We start from the raw sequence: 23,834 nt of genomic DNA, 5'->3' as shown, positions 1-23,834 counted from the left end.
CACTAGGAAATCATTCACACTTTTCAAACACCCTCTGCTTAGTTATCAAGCTTGGGTTCAAGGACACTCTGAGGATGCTTTACTCATGTCAGCAGTGTTATTTCAGCATTAATCAGTAGCCATGCTGATTTGCGTTCCGTTAGTGGTAACATTTAGTCTTTAGAGCCTGTTGTAAAGGGGATGACGTGTTTGTGTGTAGTGGTTTAGCATGCACTTCCAGTAAATTTGTACGACTTTGCATGAGTAGTTATCAACACTGTGGAACTGAGGAAGGATTTATGCATGTATGCATTTTGTGCGCAACTCTCTACCTTGTGGTTTGGGATGCAGTGGTGGCCGTAGGTCTGAAACTCTTCCATTTACTCCAGTTTGGCTCTTATTGCTGAATCTGCATCCACGATTCAACTTCTCATTTGGATGACCTTGCTCATCAGGACTGCTTCTGCCAACAGCTGCAGGAGACAAAAGAAGGATGGAAATAAATGGAACGGTAGTCGTTTCGAAAGCAGTTTATTTGATATACTGTAAAAGCCACACTGTATGTGGACTTCAATTGAGTAATGAATACAGCCTGCAAATACAGGCTTCTGGCTTCTGGGCAGAAGTGAAATGCAAGAGGTATGTTTTTTGTATTCCTGATATCAGTCAGGGCTGGTATAAAAGTGACCATGAAACTAAAAGTGACAAACTTGAAACACAAGTTCCTCGTCGTCAATTGCAGAACAAACAAAGTGTTTGAGATCGTTTGGATGATCAATATTCAACCTATGAGGAAGCTTTTTGTTCAACTCAACCAAGAAATGTTTCCTGAAAAATGTTTCCTGAAGCTTTGACAAAAAAAGGCATGCACATATCTGTAGACAATGACAGATGGCCTAGAAAAGCTCAGATCTAAAAATGACATGGGTCATTATGTCGCACATGAGGAATTCAGTTTTGTTTTGGATATGGAAAAATAACTGCATGCAAATTATCTTTTTTCTATGGATGGTTGTTTCCATGACGGAATAAAAAAAAAAAAAGTAAAATAACTTTCTCATGTGGTTCTCACATTGTCAAACATTCCAACAAAATCAAAAAAAAAAAAAAAAAAGCACAGACAGGTTTCTCTTTCCCATTTTACTTTCATAATGTGAAATATTTCAGGCGTAAAGTGTTTGAGTAAATGTAATTAGGTCCCATACTTAAGTATCTTTTTGGCTACTTTGTAGTTTTACTGAGCATCAAAGATAATAGCAATTTTTTTTACTATCTACTTGATACAATTTTTGAATAAGTACGCACTCTTTACTCAATTACTTTTGTGAAACGTGTTCCAATTAGTCATTAAATTTTGCATGGCACCAAACTTTTTCTGCAGCAGTTTATTTTCTTAGTGATATCGCCATGATCTACGGGGCATTGAGTGTACTATATATTATGTGTTTTGCCCTTACCCATACTTGTCAACAAGGCTACTTCACGCAAATGTGATGCATTAGCAGGTAATTGCTGAATCGCAGGTGAAGACATGACTGAACTGAAGCCAGTGATGAGGGCAAAACCAGCACATCCAGTGCAAGTAGACGTTGACTAGATACATTTACAAATTTACATCTCGCAATTCTGACTTTTTATCTCAGAATTGCGTGATATAAAGTCGCAATTGTGTGTTATGAAGTCAGAATTGTGTGATATAAAGTCGCAATTCCCTATAATAGGACTTTATAACAATTCTGAGACAATATTTCAGAATTGCGAGATAAGTCGCAATTGCGTGTTATAAAGTCACTATTCTGAGTTTATATCTTCCTATAGTAAAACTATTATTTTTAAAGCTATATCATCCTTGGTGTGAATGTGGCTTTAGATTAAAAGAGTGTTGCAGCACATGGTTAACCTCTCCAAAATTCCTTAAATTACTTGACTCATGGTCAGGACAGCAAAAAGTGTCTTTTTGAGTTCATAAACATAAAATACACATGCACACACAACATTAACAGTCATATTGAAAGTCTAGCCCTTTTTTGACATCTTCGAAAACCCCATTTGGATGCAATGAACAGGAAATCCAAGACAAGTGTGTTGCTTTCTACTGTAAACCGTCTTGTCAAAGGCACGCAATGCATGCAAATGAAGAGCCCATGTCCTGTTAAATTAAAGCATGGGGATGTTAATGCATTACTGAGCACAAAGCGAGCCTTTCTATGGCTTTCTCGGGCCTTTTCTTCACTTAGCCCAATCTAAACATCTTAGGCCAATAGGCTGCATGGGACTGTCCGTGTCTGACAATGAACAATGCTGTTGTGCTGGCAGTAAATATATGGTGGTTGTGAGGGTGAACAGCTTCATGTGTGATTGGTCCATTCATCTCAGTTTTGGCTCAGTTTGTGGCTAGGATTGAAACAAGCTTTCTTTTAAGGCTGGGGGGAAAGCCTCTAAATGCCTGTATTTTAGTAGCTACGTATACTTTACATGGATGTTTTTTTTGTTTCAACCGGAATGAAATCTTTCTGATTGATAATTCCAAACACAGTGTTTACATGAACCCTAAATAATTGACCGGGCTGATGTGCGCGTTTATATGTCACAAGCTTCAAAACGGATGTTCTTTTAACCAATTCATTTCATACTGAATGACATGGTTACATGTGACTTTACATTTTCTTTTTAACTCTACTACAAGTCAGATATTCTGATTACAAATGGATTATCAGGGTCCATGTAAACGCAGCAACTTATATCAGAATTTATTTTGATATTAGTCTAAATATATATATATATATATATATATATATATACCCCCAGTGAGTTTGTCCATATTTATTCATTGTCTGTGTACTTAATGACAAAAAGTCTTGTGCAAACATCTAGCAAACTTGCACTGTGACAGTGAGTTGTGCATAGGCAAGCTCCACCCATGCTTCCATAAAATTTGGATTAAATAAAAAAAAAAACTAATAAAAATTACAAATATTAATATTTGTAAATAATTAAATATTACATTAAAATACTACAGAAAAGACAATAATAGTACTTGCCTACTAGGCCTAAGTATCAAAACACTTAAAGAAACATGCAGAAATCATTAGTATATAATAAGTGCCTGTTGTGCTTTCACACATTTGTTTTTATCAACACATTTCTCATAATTTTTCAATTTAAAGGTCATGTGTTAACAGGGCCGGTTGTCAAAATGAAGAAGTTGCAACAGCACCGGAAAACTTCTGATGCTGCATGTGAAACGCATAGTAAAATTGATAGTTTAAACACAAGTTTAGACATAAATAAGAATGCTGCTGTCAAACGGTATGAGCCAAAGTTCTGAAAAAGCTGACAACACTTCACAAGGTTTACTTGTAAACCTGTCACACGGGACTCAAAATGATTACTGACACTGTGGAAAGACATGTCAAAGACAAACTGGATAGATGCAAAGACGAAAAGCCTCTCTTCATCTGAACAGAGATGAAGACATTTTTAGACCTAGAAGAGATTTTCGTATTAAATCAGACCAAACTCTGAAACTCTCGCTCTATCTGTTATACAATTATGTGTGCCGTTATTTTACACAAGACAAATTACCATGGTTTTAACCTTTTTCGTTGAAGGTGCTTAAAGGCCATTTCCGACAATTAGTATAGTTTTAACAGCATTTTGGTGCTGATGTCTGATATATGGATATAAAAGTGGTTGGAGATGAGGTAGATTTACCAGAAAAGGCAGCTTGGCAATTTTGCTGGAATTAACTACCTTAGCTTGTTTATATGAGCATACCTGCCTAAGAAAACATCTTAAGCATCCTCAGGTGAATAATGCAGCTAACCTCTGGGCAGGGCCTGGATCAGTCTACAATCTACATAACTGGCCTTGTCTTGATGGGTTTTGCAGCTGTAATGAGTAGAAGAATGAGCCAGGTAGATGTCACACCACATGTGGTCTAGTGAATGTATAATTATTGCTGCTAAAATGTGAGCATGGGAAAAAGTACAAATGTTCCGCATTCCCAGGGTCTAAAACACGGATTTGTGCCAATTTTGGCATTCCTAGCTAAGTATAGAAAGGAAAAAAAAGTCTGTGGTCTGACCTGACATATACAGAGAGCTCAGTTAAAGATAACGGCTTCATTATCAGAAGAACAACGTCCGAGTTAAATAACAACAGTTTGTTCCAGTAAAGGATTAATGTGTCTGACCTTTAGTCACTAATCTCATTTCATGTTTGTACATGGAAGTTTGACACATAAGATCCACTTTTAACTAGTTATGGTTACAAATAGCAACATAATGATCCACCTTACTTTGAATAGTAAAATTTGCAGCTTATGGTAAAAACACCATTCAGTACATTTGAATATGGCTACACTTTGGATCTGTACTATCAATAAAAACCTTGTGGGAAAGTACAAACACAGAACAGCTTATTTAGTTCGCAAACTAAAGTGGGAACTGGCCATACGGAGCAGGAATAGCAAGCAAAAGTGTTTCAGAACTTGTCCTGCAATACAGGAACATAAAGAGGCAATAAAATTACTTGAAGGAAGTTAGAAATGCACATATGTAAAATGCATTTCCTTAACCATGCAATGGTGTCAGATTAAAAATGCAAACCAAGACTGAAAAATGTGCTTAATTAAAAAAAAACAAAAAACAAAATTCAGAAATAAAGCAGACAGGTGATCAAATAAATATAATAGATTCATATCATTTAACATATTCATGTAAATAACAGAATAATTACAAAAATGAAAAATGCATGCAATCCAACAATATGTCACACTCACAAAGAAGAAAACAAAAACTAATGTGTGTCAAAACACACAAAAGCTTTTCAAGAGTCCTCGGCTAATGTACTGTTGCCAAGTTGAATTATACTGTTAACCAATGAAAACACAGGACTAGCAGGGGTAAGGTTGTGATCAGTGTTAAAGCTAGAATAATCTCACCTTCTGTCGGTTAAAATTAGTCCAAATAATCCCAGGACAACGAGAGAAATATAAGAGCTGTTTTCTTCATTCAAGCCTTCCGGTCGTCTAAAAACCACAGACTGACTGAAACTCTGCCACAAAGACACGAGGAAATGGTCCCTCCCTCTACACACACACACTGTACCCTCAAGCCTAACAGGCCACTTGCTTTCAAACACCGTCATAACCAATGGTCATATATTTCTCCTTTTATGTTCAGGAGAAAAAAGAAAGCACAGGTGGAATTTAGTTAGTTCATTATCTTTCCTGAATTAACCCTTTAAAACCTTCAGAGCACAGTCCAGTGTGAATATTGTTGCATTTCTGAATGGAGTGAGACTCAGGAGTTTGACTGTGAGGGCAAGACAAGTGATGAAATTATTTGATAGTAGATGAACAAATGCAAAAGTCCTTAGTCAGGGTGGATGACACACTGAATTTTATTTTACACACCGAGTTGCCAATTGAAAGTTTTTTTGGAAGGATGTTTTGTCTTCATTCCTGTCAAAAACCCTAACAAGTCTATGGTGTCCTTTCAAAAGCTTAATTCCCAGCCCTCTCAAATCTCTGTGTACTTGTAGTGGCACATAAACCCTCTGACGGGTGACACACAGACACACCATTCAAGTTCATTAAACTGTTTACCAGATTCCACTACAGATCTGATTTACTTTAATCTCATTTTGACATCAAGTGGGGACAGAAGAGTTGTGTCCTGAGTATCTTCATGAATCGCAGACAGCCACAACTCAACCAAACTCAACTCAAAACTAAAGTATGTCTAGAACAAGTTGTGCCCTCAGACTTTCTGTTGCACTTAATGAAGTCAAATATTCATATTCTGCTTTGCTGCTAGGACACCTCCGGTGCCAAAATGAAGCTATGTTTAGTTTTTGCAGAAATGCAGATAAGACATCTAAACATCAACTTGCCATTGCAACAGTATCCACAACAATCACTAAAGCTGTTGATAATCCAAGCAGGATTTATTTATTTTTATTTTTTTTTTGCTTTGCTAATTCAACCACTGCAGGAGAAAACTGAAAACTCAATTAGTGATTAGGTGCATAATGTTTAGCATTTATACTGTTCAAAAGTTTGGGATTTTTAAATGTGTTTGAAGTCTGTTATTTATTCATGTGATATAAAAATTCAATGACCTGAATTTTCATACATTTTCTTTCCAGGATTCTTTTATTAATAGAAAGTTCAATATAATTATTTATTTGATATAGCAATCTTTTGTAATATTATAAAAATTTATTTACTTGTCACTTTTGATCAATATAATGCATCCTTGCTGAAGAAAAATAATTTCTTTAAAATTGACCCCAAATATTTCAATAGTAGTGTGCGATGATTCAAAACACTGCACACAAAAGGAAATAAGCAAGGAAAAGCCACTTAACCACTAGGCCAAAACCACACCATTAACCACCTGTTCTTTTCTCATGTAATCAACTCAGTGCTATCTCCTACATTATCATAAGTCCACTATTGGTTAAGCTCAGTGTTCATGTCTCTCAGCTTAAACAAGTCTGACCAGCACAACTACTGTAATGCCATGTCACCACAGACTTTCATTTGTATTCCCATATTGACTAGAGAACAAAAACTTCTCCATGTGTCAAATGAAATCAGACTTTGTGAAGGTATAACATGGCATTTGATTACACATGGAGCTAGAGACTCTCACATCACAATGCAATATGATTAAATATGTAATCCTGTATTTGAAATTACAGGTAAATGTATTCATCAAGCACTTTTATCCGGGTGTAGGCGGATGCTAACAAGTGGCTAAATAGGACTAGAGAGTTTGTAACATTAAACATCACTCCAAACTCGTCTACTCTAGTCCACTTTCACAACCTTGTTTTGTTTATCACGCACTTACTATTATTACTCGAACTTTCAGGGAAAAATTTTCAATCAAAGACTGAAAGGGTTGTCAGAAGCTTAGTAGTGGCTACTAAACTAAGGTGGAGTACATTGTACATACTATTTTGCATTTAAGGTTAAGATGATGATGTCAGATGAATGATTCTGTTAAGCATAGTTTCCAGCAAGAGTTTTCTGTCAGTTCCTCTTTATTGTAAATCAAATAAACCAGATTACGGAGACTGTCACCTATTGTCTTTAATGGCCCTTGGAGATCCTGTCCCATTCTTTGAATAGTTATGCTGCCTGGAATAGGACTGGTGATACTCTAGAGTCTGGGGTGGGTTCCTATATCGGTTGTCGCCCAGGTGTTGTCACTGCCTCCTAAAATCTACAATGTATGACTGCCTTAGTGGGACTTGATGACTGCAGCTACGAAACAGCAAATTCTCAATAAAGAATCCCTTTAAAGGAGATACAACCAAGTCTCCTGGTCTCCGCTTCTGAATTTCCACATTTTGCATTTGAATTCTGACCATTGTATTTATGCTTTAAAATTTTTTTTTTTTACAACAAACAAAACGTGTAAGAATCAAGCTTTGCATCAGTTTGGAAAGGCCTGAAAAACATCACCAATTACTGTACAAGACACCAACCCCCAGCACTTCGAATCAACAACTGGCTAACAATTTGAATAAGTTTTATTGCAAGTTTGAAAAACGTTTTTTTATTGAGGGAACCAGGGTTATGCTATCTTTTGGCTTGGTTTACAAAAATACATCCATGTACCACTCTATTTCTTGCATAACAATCTGAGTTTTTGCCCTTGACACAGAAGCAACAACCAAAAATTATTTTGTAAAGTGCATGGTTTCGATGGTGACATGCTTGGCAACCCACCGTAAAAGCTCATTGGTTCAGTCATTCTGCCCCACAATTTGTACATTAAAGCAAGATCAAATGTGGACTGAATTAACTGCAAAATTCTCCAAAGTCATCTCCATGATAACATGTTAACCTCCATACATTAAACAAAAGACCAAAACAGACCAAAAACTGAGGTGGCCCATTGACCCCATTGCATGTTCAGTCATGCCCATTCATTTCCATAACACTTAAAACTACTACATAACATGTAAATGTATCTGTTATCTCTAACAACAGATCATAAATACAACAGCTTGCAGCTGCAGGTTTATTAGGAAAGATTCATTCATTCTGACAAAAACAGCAGACTCACATGGGTCCAAGACTTAATGCACAGAGAAAGAAATAGACAGAATAAGAAGGAAATGAAGGGGGGGATATTGCCCACCTTTGTTTTGAGCAATTTTCACCCCAATACAAGGTTCCTCTTCATCAGATTGTTTGGAGGGAAAGCAGCTGGGGTTGCCAGCTTTATCTGAAAGACAAAATAAGAAATATTTAGTACTTTCTATTCTCGCATAGTCTATAGTCTTAAGTGCCACACGATCCTTCAGAAAACATATATATGCTGATTTGGTGCTCAAGAAACTTATTTGTAACAAGGTTAGGTGTTGTGGGAAGAAGGAGGCGCCGGCGGGAACTTTCAACAAACTTTAATACCAAAAATTAAACAAATACAAAACGAAAGTAAAAGACGGCAGCCCCTCACGGACGACTTTTGTCACATAAACAAAAATAGTCCACTATATTTGTATAAAATAAAACATTATTCTAAACCCTGCAGGCTATAAAACCATATTTCCTACGATGCACGGAGGACCTATAAGTTGTTAACTAGCATATATGGACTGCAAACATTCAAAAACAACAAATGGCCTGAAAAATATGTTTTTTTTTTCTGAAATGGAGACATGAGCAGATGTCACGTAATACTGGAATCTACATTCCAGTAACTAAAAAGGTAAAATAATTTTGAAGTACTTTCACGATGATCTCGATATAGATGGAAAATAAGAAGAATAGAAATTCAGAGAAACTTGTGGGTAGGCTAAATAAAAGAACAGGAAGAACACTAAAATGACACTAAAACGGTCAAGAACATGTCTGGATCAATACACGTGGCCACCAGAAACAGCACATTCGTACTGTATGTACTTGTTGATATTGAACATGGTTGTGAGGATTTGATCCCATTTAGATATGAATGCCATTTCATCCCAAAGGTGTTCAATGGATTTCAAGTCTGGCTTTTGTGCAGGCCAGTTCTTTAACACAAGGCTCAAATGATTTTGATACGAATCTTGCTTAGGGGAATAGAGAATTGTCCTGATATAATAGAAAAAGACCCTCTGCAAATTATACCAAACTGAAAGCTTATTATAACTTCACAATACAAAATAAATAAGAAATTATATCAATTTAGATGAAGTTGAAAGATTAAAATAATGTCATAATGCAAAATAAAAACAAAATAGACTTATAAAAAGTCAAAAAAGCCACAATGATTGATAAATAAACAGACTTAATTTAAATACTGGATGTAAAATATACATTTTACCTTAGAAGTGAAACCATAAAACTGTTTTATGTATGATATTATGAACTATTAAGACAAATGTATTCTGGATGATAAAAACACTGAGCAGAAGGCATGCGTGTGAAGAGAGCTCATGAGAGAACATTAATCCAGCATTTGTAGCAAAACAAAAGAAAAGTAAATCCCCAGAGACGCACCAGCAATTAATTCTCTCCATTTCTAATGCACATAAAAGATGAAAGGCAAACAGTAAACAAGTGGCGTGTGGTTTCCAATTGTTCACACATGTGCACATGAAGGCACACATAGAGGCTCAGTTTATAAAGCGCACAGCTGAAAATAGAAAATTGTTACACTACTGAGAAACAATTAATCAGGCAGGGAAAGTAAAGTCTAAAATAATGCAGTGAATGATGAAGAACTCAAGTACATTAACCAGCTGAAACGTAAAGCATTAAAGAGACCAAATGTTTAATAAAGAGAATGTAACAAAAGCAGTCAATTTAATGTGCATTTAACAAGTTTAAAATATTGTGTGTGTGTGTCTGTGACTGTGTGTGTGCGTGCATTTTATAATGGGAGTGAGATTAAAGCAAGGCTTTTTCCTGTACCATCTGGAGCCCTTGTGACAGGAGGATCTGGTGTCCCCCGCACACTCAAACGTACACACATGTTCACATAAGTCATTTTTAATGGCAGCTTTTTAAAAAAAAAACAAAAAAAAAAAACATTCTGTAAGCTAACACAACCACAACAAACAAACTTTAACAGACATGAAAGAAGGGGCTTGTGGGAGCCTTTATGCATGATCAAATACAGACTCTCCCAATAAACACTGCACAAATCAGCACTGAATGAGTACTGAGATGTGGATAACCATCCAAATTGCTTCCATGACACCTCAATTAATCAGTTTGCTTGGTTAGAAACACAACATACAGTCATCTGTTATTTGAATACAACTGAAAAATAGTAATGGCATGTTTATGAGGTTATTTATGATACTGTGTAGCATGTAATTTAGCATTTATGTGGAGCCCTTGTTAGAGCATTAGAGTAGATTTGCCATGAATCATGTTCACAGCCGAGTGGCCATAATGAATGTAAACACTGTGGTATTCAAGAAGGCTGTGAATTATGGATTTGGTCAAAGTATTTATAAATGCACCCCTAATTTAGACTCAGTCCATTTCCATGTATGCAATGCATGCATTTAATGTAGCCTAATTGTAACCAACTATCAGAACACTGAGCTGAACTATTATGCATGAAAACAAACGTATATCAGATTAATCCTGCATTTATCATCTGTGCTTCGAACACTGATTCAATATTGCCAGGCAAAAAAAAAAAAAATAGTAACAGTTTCTACCAAAATACGACAGGTATGCAGCTACTGTCATTATTACTGTACTGTAACAGCATAGTATATTAATAAGAGATTGCATTTAAACTGGGTAAGAGCAACAACATTTCAGAGCATTCACGACTGTAGTAATTGTGATTCTTCTTCATGATAATGCGATTTAGCACAGTTTTAATCACAATATAATCATAATTAACGAAGAGAGTAATAACTGACCACCACCATCCTTACTTGTGCAGGTCACATTTCACTCAAAAATAACCAAATTATGTTTTGGGGAAGAAAAAAAAAAAGAAATGTTACTTTTATCATTGTTCTCAATATAGTTTGATAACTGTATTACATAAAAATTATTCAAAATAATAATACAATAAATTTGACATTTTTTTATTTTTGAATTACAGTAATGCAATGTCCCAATGTAAAAAAAAAAAAAAAACATAATGAAATTTTTTATTTTTTTTAAATCAAAAATTTCACATTTCGTATTTCTCCTCCTGCGACCCTAGAGAGAATAAATGGAGAATGGATGGATGTCTTATATCTTTTGATTTTGGGATGATATATGACCAGGGGGCCTTTGCATAAACTGCTAATACTAGTCTTACAAGTTAGTCATCACATTTTTTCTGTAAGATCATCATATCTGTTTTTAAGTCACTTAAAAAGCAAGACTGATTGCTCCTTGACTAACCAACCACCAGTTGGTCATACTAATAATTAACACATATGTGTCTTAACATAATGGCTATGTTTATGCAACTGGCCTGCATGGACACATTTTTGACCTGCTGTATGAGATTTACCTGTTTATATGTGTAGGAATTTACAGCAAACTGTTCACAAGATGAAACAATCAGATAGACAACATGTGCCATCAGATGTATAAATGGCCTGATGGACTGAATGCATCTCTCTGCCTTATCGTGAAACTGGCATAGGTCAAAAAACTGGTCTAAACGACCAGTTTAGAGTTCTTTGAATTCTTTGCACGAATGCATGTAAACTGAAAGTCAAGTCATAAGAAAATGCATAAGAGTGAGAAAAATACCTGATCTGTTATTGGTTCTCCGTTGTGGCTGGGCTTGTGTTTCTCTCACATGTCTAAGATGTTTCTCCATCTTAAAATCACACAGTAATACACTGAGCAACAGGGAAAGGCCCTCTACATGCAACTCGCTTTACAAACGTCACCCAAAACAAGCAGCAGCTTTTATTCTTCCTGTGGCTGTCTTATTCTTTCCTCCCCTCACCGGTGGTCACAAAACCGTTTTTTTTTTTTTTTTTTACAGAAGTCGGATATGGACTGTAAGTAAACGTTTATTGAATAACAAGATACATCTTATAAGATATTGCACTGTGCTTCCAATATCTGCAGAAGAAATTGAAAGCCAAACGCAGTGTAGGCATTCAAAAAAAAAGATGTCTGCATACAGTACATGAATTTGCTGACTGTTGGCAAATAATTACATGAGTCAATAAAGCTGCTGAGTGACGGATGAAATAGAAGGAAGTCTTAATGTGTGATAAACAAACCAACCCACCAACCCACTTAAAAAGATATTAACATGGTTGGCATACTTTCTAAACTATAATAAAACATTAAAGGAGTAGTTAACTTTTGAAAAAAAAAAAAAAAATTGCTGATAATTTACTCACCCCCATGTCATCCAAGATTTCCATGTCATTCTTTCTTCAGTCGAAAAGAAATTAAGGTTTTTGATGAAAACAATCCAGCATTTTTCTCCATATAATGGACTTCAGTGGGAAACAAACGGTTCAAGGTCCAAAAGACACTTTCAGTACAAATTGCAAACTGTACAAAGGGCTTTAAACGATTACAGACGATGAATAAGGGTCTTATTCAAGTGAAACGACCACTCATTAAAAAAACAACAACAAAAAAACAAAGTTTAAGTTTTAAGCTCAAATGGTCGCCTTGCTCTGTTCTGTGATGCACGTTCGTGACTCTCCTGTTCGCACTCGTTTATCAAAATGAACTAATCTTTTTCCGTGTCATTTGGTTCATTCAACGAACGAAATGAATGAGTTGACTCGGGAAAAGATTTCATTATTTTGATGAACGAGTTCGAATAGGAGAGTCACGAACGCGCATCACACCCTAACCCTAACAGAGACCCTTATTCATTGTCTGGAATCGTTTAAAGCCCTTTGAACAGTTTGCAGTGAAACTGTCTTATAGACCTTGAACCGTTTGGTTCCCACTGAAGTGCATTATATGGAATGTTTTCATCAAAAACCTTAATTTCTTTTCGACTGAAGAAAGAAAGACATGGAGATCTTGGATGACATGGGGTTGAGTAAATTATCAGCAAAAGTTTTTTGAAAAGTGAACTACTCCTTTAAGGTTGCTATTAATGTCATAATCATGAAATGACTCATAATCTTAGACTTCTGTCTGCCTACGAATTTTTAGCATGCTGTCTTAATGTAAGATATTGACTGTGATCAATATGATAAGAGAAATCAGGTGTACTAAGTTTCATTTTTCTCAAAAGTTATAACCATTTGAAAAGAGAATTTTTGAACTGGTGGTAGCACTATAGAGTTGGTTTATAGAGTAGGGGCTTGGCCCCTTAATAATATACAGGATCAATTTGAGAGCTTGCCTGTGGAAAAGGCTATGAGACTTCTGTGGTTGCCATGGTCTTGTTGTGCAGTAAGGTGTTGTGACTGTTTTTAGAGCATTATAATTAGGTTCCCAGTGGTTGCTACTGTAAGTGGATTCCTACTGTCAAATAATTTGACTGTTGAAATGAAAATTAAATTACTGTTGTCCCTAATATGGCACAAGTCCCTCTACCAAATCAGAGTCTATGGGATTCTTTCACCTGTTTATCATATCAAGTCATCGCACCTTTCATAAATAAACTGCAAAATTTTAATTTGAGCAAAAATGGTGTTGGAACCAATGTATAGTACTTAAATTATTCAAAAAAAACCTAACCCTAAATATGAGAATACATACATAAATAAAATTTGACATGTTTTAAAAAAAAAATTCAGAATAGTATTTAATATTGTTTAAAAAAATCTGTATCTAGAAATCTGTACATAATTAGCTATTTAACTAACATAATTGTGATGCTTTGTTCTCTTTTTTGAGCTTGTTTAGAGTGACTTTCGCACACTTCTGCTTTTTGCTTCTTGCATGTGTGCATGATTAACTTCACAACTGAAAGCAGTCACATGTTTATCAGTGAGAAGCAGATAAAAATACAACATTTCTATGCACCCTTTCTCAGTACGAGACAGTGTGGGTGTCAGTGAGTGAGGTCATCAACCCCACACAGTTCACACAAGACTGCGTAGAGGGCCGACAAACCCCTTAGGTAAGGAAAATGACAACAATGCAGTCCTGTATATCTCAATTGTCTCTTCTACAAGGAAATAAGATTAGAAAGAGCAATTTGGACTTTGCTAGAAAAAAACACCCCAAGATATTAATAATGTCACAAACTGAGCTCAGAATTATCTAGATAAAAAGTTTGTAATCAAAGGTTTATATAAAAAGATTAATATAAACTCAAACATTTCTAATTGAGCCCATATTCTTTAAAGTTATTGGTCAAAAATTTGGAATAATTAAGATTTTTAAATGTGTAAAAAAACATCACCAAAGCTGCAATTATTTAACAAATACAGTAAAATCAGTAATAATGTGAAGTATTCTTAATTTAAAATAACTGTTTTTGTTTTTAATATTTTATAAAAATGTTTTTAAAATATTTTATTCCTGTGATGTCAAAGCTGAATTTCCCAGTCTTCGGTGTCACATGATCCGTCAGAAATCATTCTGATGTTGATTTGCTGATTAAAAAAGAAAGAAGCTTTTTTTCTGCAAGGATCAAAATTCAACAACGAATCATGAAATAATATATATTATGCTTTTCACCAAAATAATAAGCATTGAAAACGGTTTCCAACACCGGTAATAATAAGATTGAGCACCAATAATAACTGATAATAAATTAAAGGCTGGAATAATGGCTGCTGATCACAGGAACCGGAATAAATTGCATTTTAATATATAATTAAATAGAAAACGTAATATTAAATTGTAATATTATTTCACAATATTACCATTTTCACTCTATTTTTGATCAAATAAAATGCAGCCTTGGTGAGAATAAGATACTTATTTCAAATACATAAAAAAAAGTAACTGTTCCAAACTGTTGACCGGTACAGTAATAGCAGAAGTTCTCTATTTTTAGGTCTTGTCGTTTTATGTCGTTGAAAAAAAAAAAACGTTTTCAGACACCAAGGGAGAGAGCACTTGAACCAAGGTGCTAAAGCAGTCTTAGCTGTCTCTGATGGCTATGCACACTACATGTGTGTTATTTAGCATGTGAAGTACATTTTAACATTCCCTTGATCCTGTTAACAGATACTTCTCTAGTTAATCTGATAGCTGTGAGGTGTTTGCTGGTGGCAAATCACACACTTATCATCACACAAACACGCACACAGATCTCCACCTGCTTCCACAAAGCACCCTGACCTGTTTTCCACATCCATCTGTTTCTGCATCTGTCTGTGTGGCTGATTCACCCCATGGACACTCATGGGACTCGTGCCCCCCCAAAAATGCAGTTTATATGTTATTGCTTTAGGTTTTACACAAGCACCATTCAAATCCACCCACATACTCACACACACACACACACACACACTGCTGCTTCAGTGTCTGCAGAATTAAAAATGCATCCTCCCAAGATAAAAATGTCACACACAAACATTCTTTCATGTCCAACACAGCACAGGTATCTGTTCTAGACTAGTTGAAAGACTAAACCGTAGAGTCTGCAGCGGTAAACCTGAAAAAGCTTCAGGAGCCACAGCCCTTCTCAACTGTGGTCAGCTCAGCTGTGTGCGAAAGCGAAAGAGACAGCACTGACCTGATGCGAGGCTTCGTCGGTTTCGAGATGGCAGCGATAAGTGTGGGCGAAAGAGATTTCCACTTCAGTTCTCCAGAGGAACGGAGCCGTCGTCTTTATCCAGAGAATCACGGCAGACTGAACAGCCCTCTCATGAACCCTCCCTCTCTACTCTAGCCGTGCTGCCGCACACTCTGCATCCTCCATCCTTCCTCTCTCTCTCTCTCTCTCTCTCTACACTTGGTTCACTCCTCCTCCTATTTCTTTCCTCCCTCACTTGCTTCCCCCTCAGTGTGTTTTCCGCTCAGCCTCATTTTTTTTTCTCCACAGAGGATAATCACATTCCAGAGGAGGGACGGCATATGGCTGGGAAACGCCACGCGTTCTTGTCTGTCCGTCTTTATGTGCCAATGTGTGTGTGTTGCATGGACAATTACCCTTATTGTGTCGCTGGAGGGGTGGGCCAACAAACAGGGGTTGGGGGTTTGGGATAAAAGGGTGGGGTGAGACACGCTAGGAAAAACTAGATGAATATTGATGAGTGGTTATGATATTTGGAGAATGTCAGTTCTCCTCCCCTGATTGGTCGGGTCGTCTGAGTCCACGAATCGTTATAATTCAGTAGAGGGGTGAAAATGAGGCTGATTCTATTGGAGGGCACACACTGGTCATGTGACGAAAGGACTAGGCCACATGGGAGACAGCAGAGGAATACAGATGAGTCAGTGATTTGTGGGGGAGGGGAAGGGGGGGGGTGCACTGTCACCACCTACAATATTCTCACACTTTTAGAGATGAAACAAAGGAAATATAAAACTCTTCACTGTACGACAACAGACAACAAGTACTCTGGTAACACAATGGCTTTTGTATCATTTCTCGGGGTACCACTGTATTGCTATTTATTACCACGGTAAGGTGATAATAAAGTATTTTTTACCCAAATATACATCTATTCAAATATACAGTATATACTACGATTCAAAAGTTTGTGGGTTAATACTTTTATTCAGAAAAGACACATTAAATTGATCAGAATAGACAGTTGAGACAATAAAAAAAAAGACAAAACATTTCTATTTCAACACGTATTATTCATCTAAGAAACCTGAAAATACCCGTTTCCACAAACATATTAAGCAGAACAACTGCAGTCAAAGTTAATAATAATAAGAAATGTTTATTGGGCTGCAAATCAGCCTATTAGAATGATTTCTGAAGGATCATGTGACACTGAAGACTGTAATGATGCTGAAAATTCAGCTTTGTCATCATAATTAATTAAATTACATATAATTAATTACACATAATTAATAAATTACATTTTAAAATATGTTACTTTAAATTGTAACAATTTCACCATTACTGTATTTTTGTATTTTGTGTTTTACTGTATTTTTAATCAAATACATGTAGTCTTAGTAAACATTAGAAAAATATATATATATAAAAAAAAACGTGCATCAACCCCAAACTTTTGAATAGTAGTACGTATATGTGGAATTTTTGAATAATAAAAAAAAAGAGTAAATATTGTTATATAAAATTATTAATTTGCATCTAAGAGTGTCCTCATTCTCTAAGAGTTATATAAGACTTATTACACAAGATTTTTTTTATGAGGAAGTAAGCTATTTTCTATTTTTTTCTTTGAATTTGCTAGATTCCGTTTCATTATCTGCTATAGGAATTTTTTTCTGAAGAATAATAAAGTGCAAAGAAAACTATTTAATGCTAGACGCATTTAATTTACAAATGTCCACTCCCACTCTTATGTTAAAAATAAGGTGGATAAGAGTCAATGGGAATTAATGTCATTTACTTCCTGTTTTTCACATTTACTGTGTACAGAGAATCAGACACAGAACAGCTTTATAAAAAACAGTGGTATACAGGAAACTGAATTTAGCCTTTAAAAAGTGCTAGCATGTTCAAATTAAATTGTATTTTCATTTCTCATTTATTTTGGTTTCTGATGACTGTGATCCAGTAAAGCTGACACTGACAGCCTGAGGTGACAGAGTCATACTGAATTCCTGACATGCCTCCTAATGCACATGTACACAAACACACAATCACACTTCGATACTTGACTATAAACCTCCTAATTATTTCTGTCACATGCCTCGGTTTGATGACCCTTGTGCTAATTCATCCAGTCAGGCTAAACACTCCTGACCTATTTTCTTGTATAGTAGTCCCTTTCTGTTTTCACTCACTTATCTGACTTCTCACTCCTTACATGCAAAATAATGCCACCATTCTTGCCCTTTGACAACTACACTTTATTAAGGTCACATCTCAGCAAACACACACAACACATTTCCCATCTCCCCCAGTCCCAGCTCCTGTTTGCCCCGGCCCTTGGCTCCTCCCTCCATCAATACATGTTCAGTCCTCTCCTCCCCCTTCATCACTTGTTGTAATGGAGCCTCAGGCTATGTCTTTTACACTGACATCATCCCCTATAGATGGTTTTGAATGACCATTGACAGTGACACTGCTTTTCAAAGGCAACGGGATTTAGGCTAGTCACTGAAAGTACTAATATTAATCAGGCCTAAAAATAGGCTAATATAATCAAGTGTTTCTACAAAAAACAAAAACAAAACAAAAAACACCACAATGTAACCCCCATTTCCAACATGACATCATGACTTTTGCGTAAACATACGCCACTTTCGAGTCAGGTGGCGTGTTATCTCCACGCATTTTGAGCTATCCGCGTGTATCCGCGTGTATGCGTATATGTCTACGCCATTAACGTCCTCGACTCCGCGTCATTCCGCGTGTCCGTACACGCAGTCAAATCTCCAGTCATAAATGCCATTAACCCCAGTGACGGTTAAGTTTAGGGATGGGGTTGAGGTAATATCTTTTTTTACCTAGGATGGTAAGGGAACAGTCATAAATGCCATTAACCCCAGTGACGGTTAGGTTTAGGGACGGGGTTGAGGTAAGTCATATAATTATATAACGTTAAGTCAACGGCGTTCATAAACACGCTGAAAGGCGATTATGCGTCTTGATAGCACGCCAAAAATGGAAATATGAATTGCCGTGTCATACACACGCTACTTCATGAGATCAGTCTGCCATTTCATAACCCCCAGCGAGATGAAACATATATACGTTAATAAGTTTTAATAAAACGTGATGGTCATATGATACAGTATATCTCCACAGGACATCTCTTTGTACCCACTTTTTGTATCCATATCATACCATAAATCGACTGGCTCGCTAATACTGCTAAAAGACATCAAACAGCTGTTGACCCATTAGGACAGTATTATGGAAGCCATGAACACGTGAGATACACAACAACAACAAAAATGACATGAATGTCACTGAATCTTTAAACTGTACTACTGAGAGTGTGTGAGCAGATGTTTGTGTTCTTAAAAAGGATGCATTATTATTGCAAAAAAAACAAACAAAAAAAAAACTTCCTCGTTATAAATACACAGGACAAGCAAAATACCATCCCAGCATGCATAACACAAACACCATTCAGATTTCCTGTCAGACAGCTTTGTGTGGGTGGGTGTGAGGCCAGAAAGCTGACAAAAAATGTCCTCATTGTTGTCCATGTCCAACTTGGCTCAGTTTATATCAATAAGTCAAACTTGAAGGAAAAACTAAGTTGACACTCATAAATATGTATGTATGTATATATTAACACACAAATCTCATTTGTACTATTTAAAGATGCATGAACACAACATCTTATAGCCTAGACTTAGAGAATCAGCACACATAGACACACAAACAAAGCTGCCCATACTTGTCACTTATTTTGGGAACTGTGTTTTGTGAAGCATTCTTTTATAATGATGACTATGTGAAAGGGCAGTAGAGTAAGTGAGTTATTGCAAACTTCACAGGCTTCAGCACATACAGTAAGCGTAAAAGCATGTCTGCCCCCTGCTGGACAATCAGACGTGTTTAATTTCATTTTTTTTTTCTTTTTTAAATGTCCTATCTATATACAACTATAATGATGATAAACTATAAATATTTAATTTCATTCATTACATGTATATTATATAGCACAAATAAACACAAGAGAAGTTGACCATTGAGCTTTACAAAACAAAAATCCAGGAAACATGAAATTAAATGCAAAATACTATTACCATTGAGACAATGTAATAGAACCATAATTGAAATGTGGAGGATTTTAGAGAAATGCCCGGTCAAAAAGATACAGCTTTAATTTAAATTTAACTCGTATAAAGAGGGCAACGATCTCAGCGATACAGGGAGGCTTTTCCGCAGCCTAGGACCGACTAAAGGCACGATCCCCTCTCGAAAAGACAATAAAATAGGAGTAATATGTTCATATTTGCGATCCCAGTTAAGAATAGCAGAAGCGTTTTGGGTTAGAACGAAAGCATGTATAACCGAATAATAAGTGAATAAAAATAAACATCTATACAATTTAGTTTAATTTAATCTTAATTAAATTCCACATGCATACTGTGATTCAGCTCAAATGTTATACTCTACACACTACACAGGAGAATAGAGAGAAAGGGAAAATGACATATAAAGAGACAGAAACAGAGAGGATAAAGGAAGGAATGGGAGGTGGTGGTGTCCTCATATGGCTCAGAAACTAAAAAGGGATGTAGAACGGGAAAGATCGAGTGTGTACATTGAAACAGGATATGATGTCATTATTCAGGTGCAGCATTAATAAATTTTTCAAAAGCAGAGAACACAGCCCTCCTTCAGCACATTTGTATTTGTGGATCGCTGCACATGTAAAAGCATTCTAATCATCCCACATTTATTTTCTCAAAAGATTAAGCCTTGTCAAACCAATCAACTCTGAAATGAATCACAACATTTGATTCGAAGCAAAGGAGTATTTGAAAGAAGACGGTGTGCATAAGAGAGAATGGTGTGTCAGGATTAGCCCTGAAATAGCTCCAGGCACCATTTCAGAAGAAAACTGAATTCCACAGTAATGGTGTAAAACTTAGGTCTTTATAAAGGTCTATAAAAAACTCTTCACATCGGTCCAAATGCAAAGACACAATGTCCTACCTGCCTTTTAACATCATGCCACCACCTTTTCCAGTTACTCCTACACCATAACAACAAGCTTATGCTGCGTTTACGACATATCTTAACCATAATTACGATATGGCAACATGTTGTGTTCTGCCCGGAGCTGTTCACGTCCTCAGAATCAGATTTAAGCGTTTCTATGTCAACACTACCAAAGCCGAAATGAATCTGCAGCAGTCAAGTGATACAAGTTATTATTTTATTGTCATGTTATGCGCTTTGAAACATGCGTTTTGCAGGCTCTGCTGTGTGCGTTCATGTGTTTTGAAGGAGGCGTGGCTTTAGAGAGCACTCTGATTAAAGGGTGGGATCTCATGCTTTCAAAGCTAGCTTGCTATTTCTAGCCTCTCTGAAATTACCTTAACCTACTTTAAATCCAAGTCAACATGAAATCAAAATGTATGGTATTTTCTTTCTTAACACACATTTTTTTCAGAGCATGTAATTTTAATGAATAAATTGTCTTTGTAATCTTGTCTCTAAAATGTATAGAGTGTAACAGTGTCCGCCCCATGTACAGCAGATATATGTCATAAATATATGATAGATATTATTTAATTCAATTTTCTAAGAGTAATTCCAAGGCCTCTTTAACATGTACATGGCTATTTTAAAAAACCTTAGACATTTCCCTTCGTTTGTCACCTTCGTTTACAGGCAAACAGAGAATTCGCCTCCGAAAAAGATTCTTTCTAAACTTCATTTGCACGTAAACTGAGTTTTAGGCAGTCTGCGACTGAACTTGCACCTGCGTCAATAGTGTGACCTATGTTTATAATATAATTATAATATAATATGTTTACTATAACTATGTTTACAATATTATTTTCATTTGGCTATGGTGATCATGGATGCATTCAGAGTAGCAGTCGCATTTATGTTGGTGCAAACCCTTTTCGTCTGTTTGCAAATGCAGCTCTATTATGTCGAGGAACAGAGACTAATGACTGCTCGTGCTCGGAGGTCAACTGTTGCTGCTATTTTCGGGATTCTGATTGGCTAACGTTGACTTGAGCTTCTCGTTACACTGCCACCTACTGGTTTGGCATGCTCTTGACGGCATATATACACAGCTTCGTGTAATCAAACACTTTTCTGAAAACTGACCGGTGTGCACTGCAGGATGTTATTTTTGAAAACAGTCAGAGAGGGTGAAATGTCCGTTTATGAAAATAGCCGGCCACATGTAAACGTAGCCCAAGAGTGCTTCATGGGAGTGGGCGGAGTTAAAAAGCTATTTTGGAGCGTTTTGCTTTTTCAACTCTCTGATTGGTTTAATTTTCTGTACGGCATCATGGCTAATGTAGTTTTTTGCTAGGAATTACAATGGGCTCTATGCACGGCGGTATTGCCGGTGAAGGTGTAAGGATGCTCGATAACTTCCGCTGATCGTAGAGTCCAATGCAATACCGAGAATTTATATTGAATTTTATACTCCATGGTTATAGTAAAGAAACGTTAGTCACAAAAACAGACAAAACAGACACCCCTCGTTCTGTTTATGCTTCTTTTTAAAATTATATTAAATAAACATAACTATATATAAAATTACATAAACGTATGAAAGTTTCGTTTCAAAGATGGGAGGACAGTAAATTTTGAAGACTCGGCCATAATCCCGTTTTCATCGGTTTTCCTCCGCTTTAATCTCCACAACCGGAAACTGACGAGCATCCTTGCGTTAAATGCGGAACTTATGCGTGCATATAGCCCATTAAACAATTGTTTTAAAAATAAGCTTAAATAATGCAGGCCGACGGCTTTCTATGGATGTCACCAACAAGCCCTTGTACTTTTAACCCCTTCACTGCAACCACCTGTTATACAAAGACCATTTTTTCACAATCCAATAAATAATATGGATTAAAATGTGCAGCAAACTCGTTTTATGACTTCAACCCTTAACAATTTTAAATTACACATTTTGTTAATAACATTTTGTGGGTGTATTCTGTAATTTATTTTTGTCCAAGCCCTTTCTGTGATTACCACATCTAGATTGTAGATGTAACTTGCACATAAATCTTCTCAAATTCTTTCTTTAAATGCAGTATTTTAAAGGGACAGTTCACCCAAAAATTAAAATATGTAGATATTTAATTATTTATTCACCTTCATGACATTCCAAATCTGTATGACTTTCTTTCATCAGCAGAATGTAAAATATGATATTGTAAAAAAATGTGTGAAAGTGTTTGTCCATATAATGAATGTTAATAATTAACATTGTTAATTAACATACCAATTATTGGTATCAAAACAACATTGGATCCTATTGATTTTCAATATAGACACAAATATATATATATATATATATTGGAATGCCATGATGAGAGTGAGTAATTTGTTTTTTGTTAATCATCCCTTTAACATTGACTAACAACTCAAGAATAGTTTCTGAGACACAGCATTACCTTTAGTTGGCCAAAACCAATACTTTTGACGATGCTTCATTTTTCTCAATCCATTTCCCATGATCTGTTGTTTTGTGATTATATGGATGCAGCTTTCCTACTCGTACTCAATTCATTTTTTAAATCTCACTCGGGCAAGAGTCAGAGTTCTATCAACAGCCTACATTCTCTGACAACCAACCACAGTTTTCTTTTCCAGAGTCATAGTAAAACTTCTCATGGCTGGCATGTTGGAGCTCATTACAGCAAGAACTGTTGGGTCACCTACCCGTGGCTGTGCAGAGGAAGAGAGCTTTCCTGAAGCCAGAGCCCAAAAAATCCATCAATCTCCATAAACTAGACTCCAGTGCACAGAGAAAATTAGTTAAAGACAAAGATCGAAGTGCAGGGAAGAATCCAGGGGTTCCACAAAAGGAGCGACGAGAAAGCAGGGGGGAGAAAGTGAAGCCCGGCTTCCTGCAGATGAAGAATGGACAAAAATATCCACTGTATCACCACTTCCTCTCTAATTCCCTCGTGTTCACACCTATAAAAAGCAGTCCAGTTTACAAAAACCAACCTCTTAAAGATCCAAACGATCTCTAATGGGAGATGAAGGAATTTAGCTTTTTTCTTTGAAAGCTTTTCACTTAAAAGCTGAAGACTTCAATGTTTCTTCATTCATTGATGTTGATTGGAGAAATGTACATGTTTTATGTTTCCATTTCAGGAATTTCCATTAAATCTTGAGTCCAGCAAGACTGTATGTGGTTGAAAGATGCTCCTGGTGCTGAAAGTCTCCAAA

The 23,834-nt window shown here is 36.2% G+C and overlaps 1 protein-coding gene across 6 annotated transcripts in view; it reads right to left on the bottom strand.

The window, feature by feature from the left end:
- Nucleotides 1–23,834, bottom strand: part of fgd4a (FYVE, RhoGEF and PH domain containing 4a) — a 54,132-nt gene that overhangs the window by 21,568 nt on the left and 8,730 nt on the right. For 2 of the 6 annotated variants that reach the window (XM_039650395.2, XM_039650396.2), the window contains exons 2-3: nt 8,142–8,228; nt 312–452 (exon numbers count right to left, since the gene is read on the bottom strand). In XM_039650395.2, coding sequence (XP_039506329.2) covers nt 312–452; nt 8,142–8,228 — 228 coding nt within the window. Of the gene's footprint in view, nt 1–311; nt 453–4,924; nt 5,080–8,141; nt 8,229–15,578; nt 15,977–23,050; nt 23,148–23,318; nt 23,478–23,834 lie in introns of those variants that run through there. The other 4 variants (XM_039650398.2, XM_039650397.2, XM_039650399.2 and 1 more) reach the window with 4 other exon arrangements.

This window comes from Pimephales promelas, chromosome 10 (genome assembly GCF_988280905.1).
Source record: "Pimephales promelas chromosome 10, fPimPro1.hap1.1, whole genome shotgun sequence".
In the NCBI taxonomy this organism is placed as follows: Eukaryota; Metazoa; Chordata; class Actinopteri; order Cypriniformes; family Leuciscidae; genus Pimephales; species Pimephales promelas.
The sequence above is the reverse complement of the archived record's forward strand: the minus strand, read 5'-3'. Positions and strand labels throughout refer to the sequence as shown.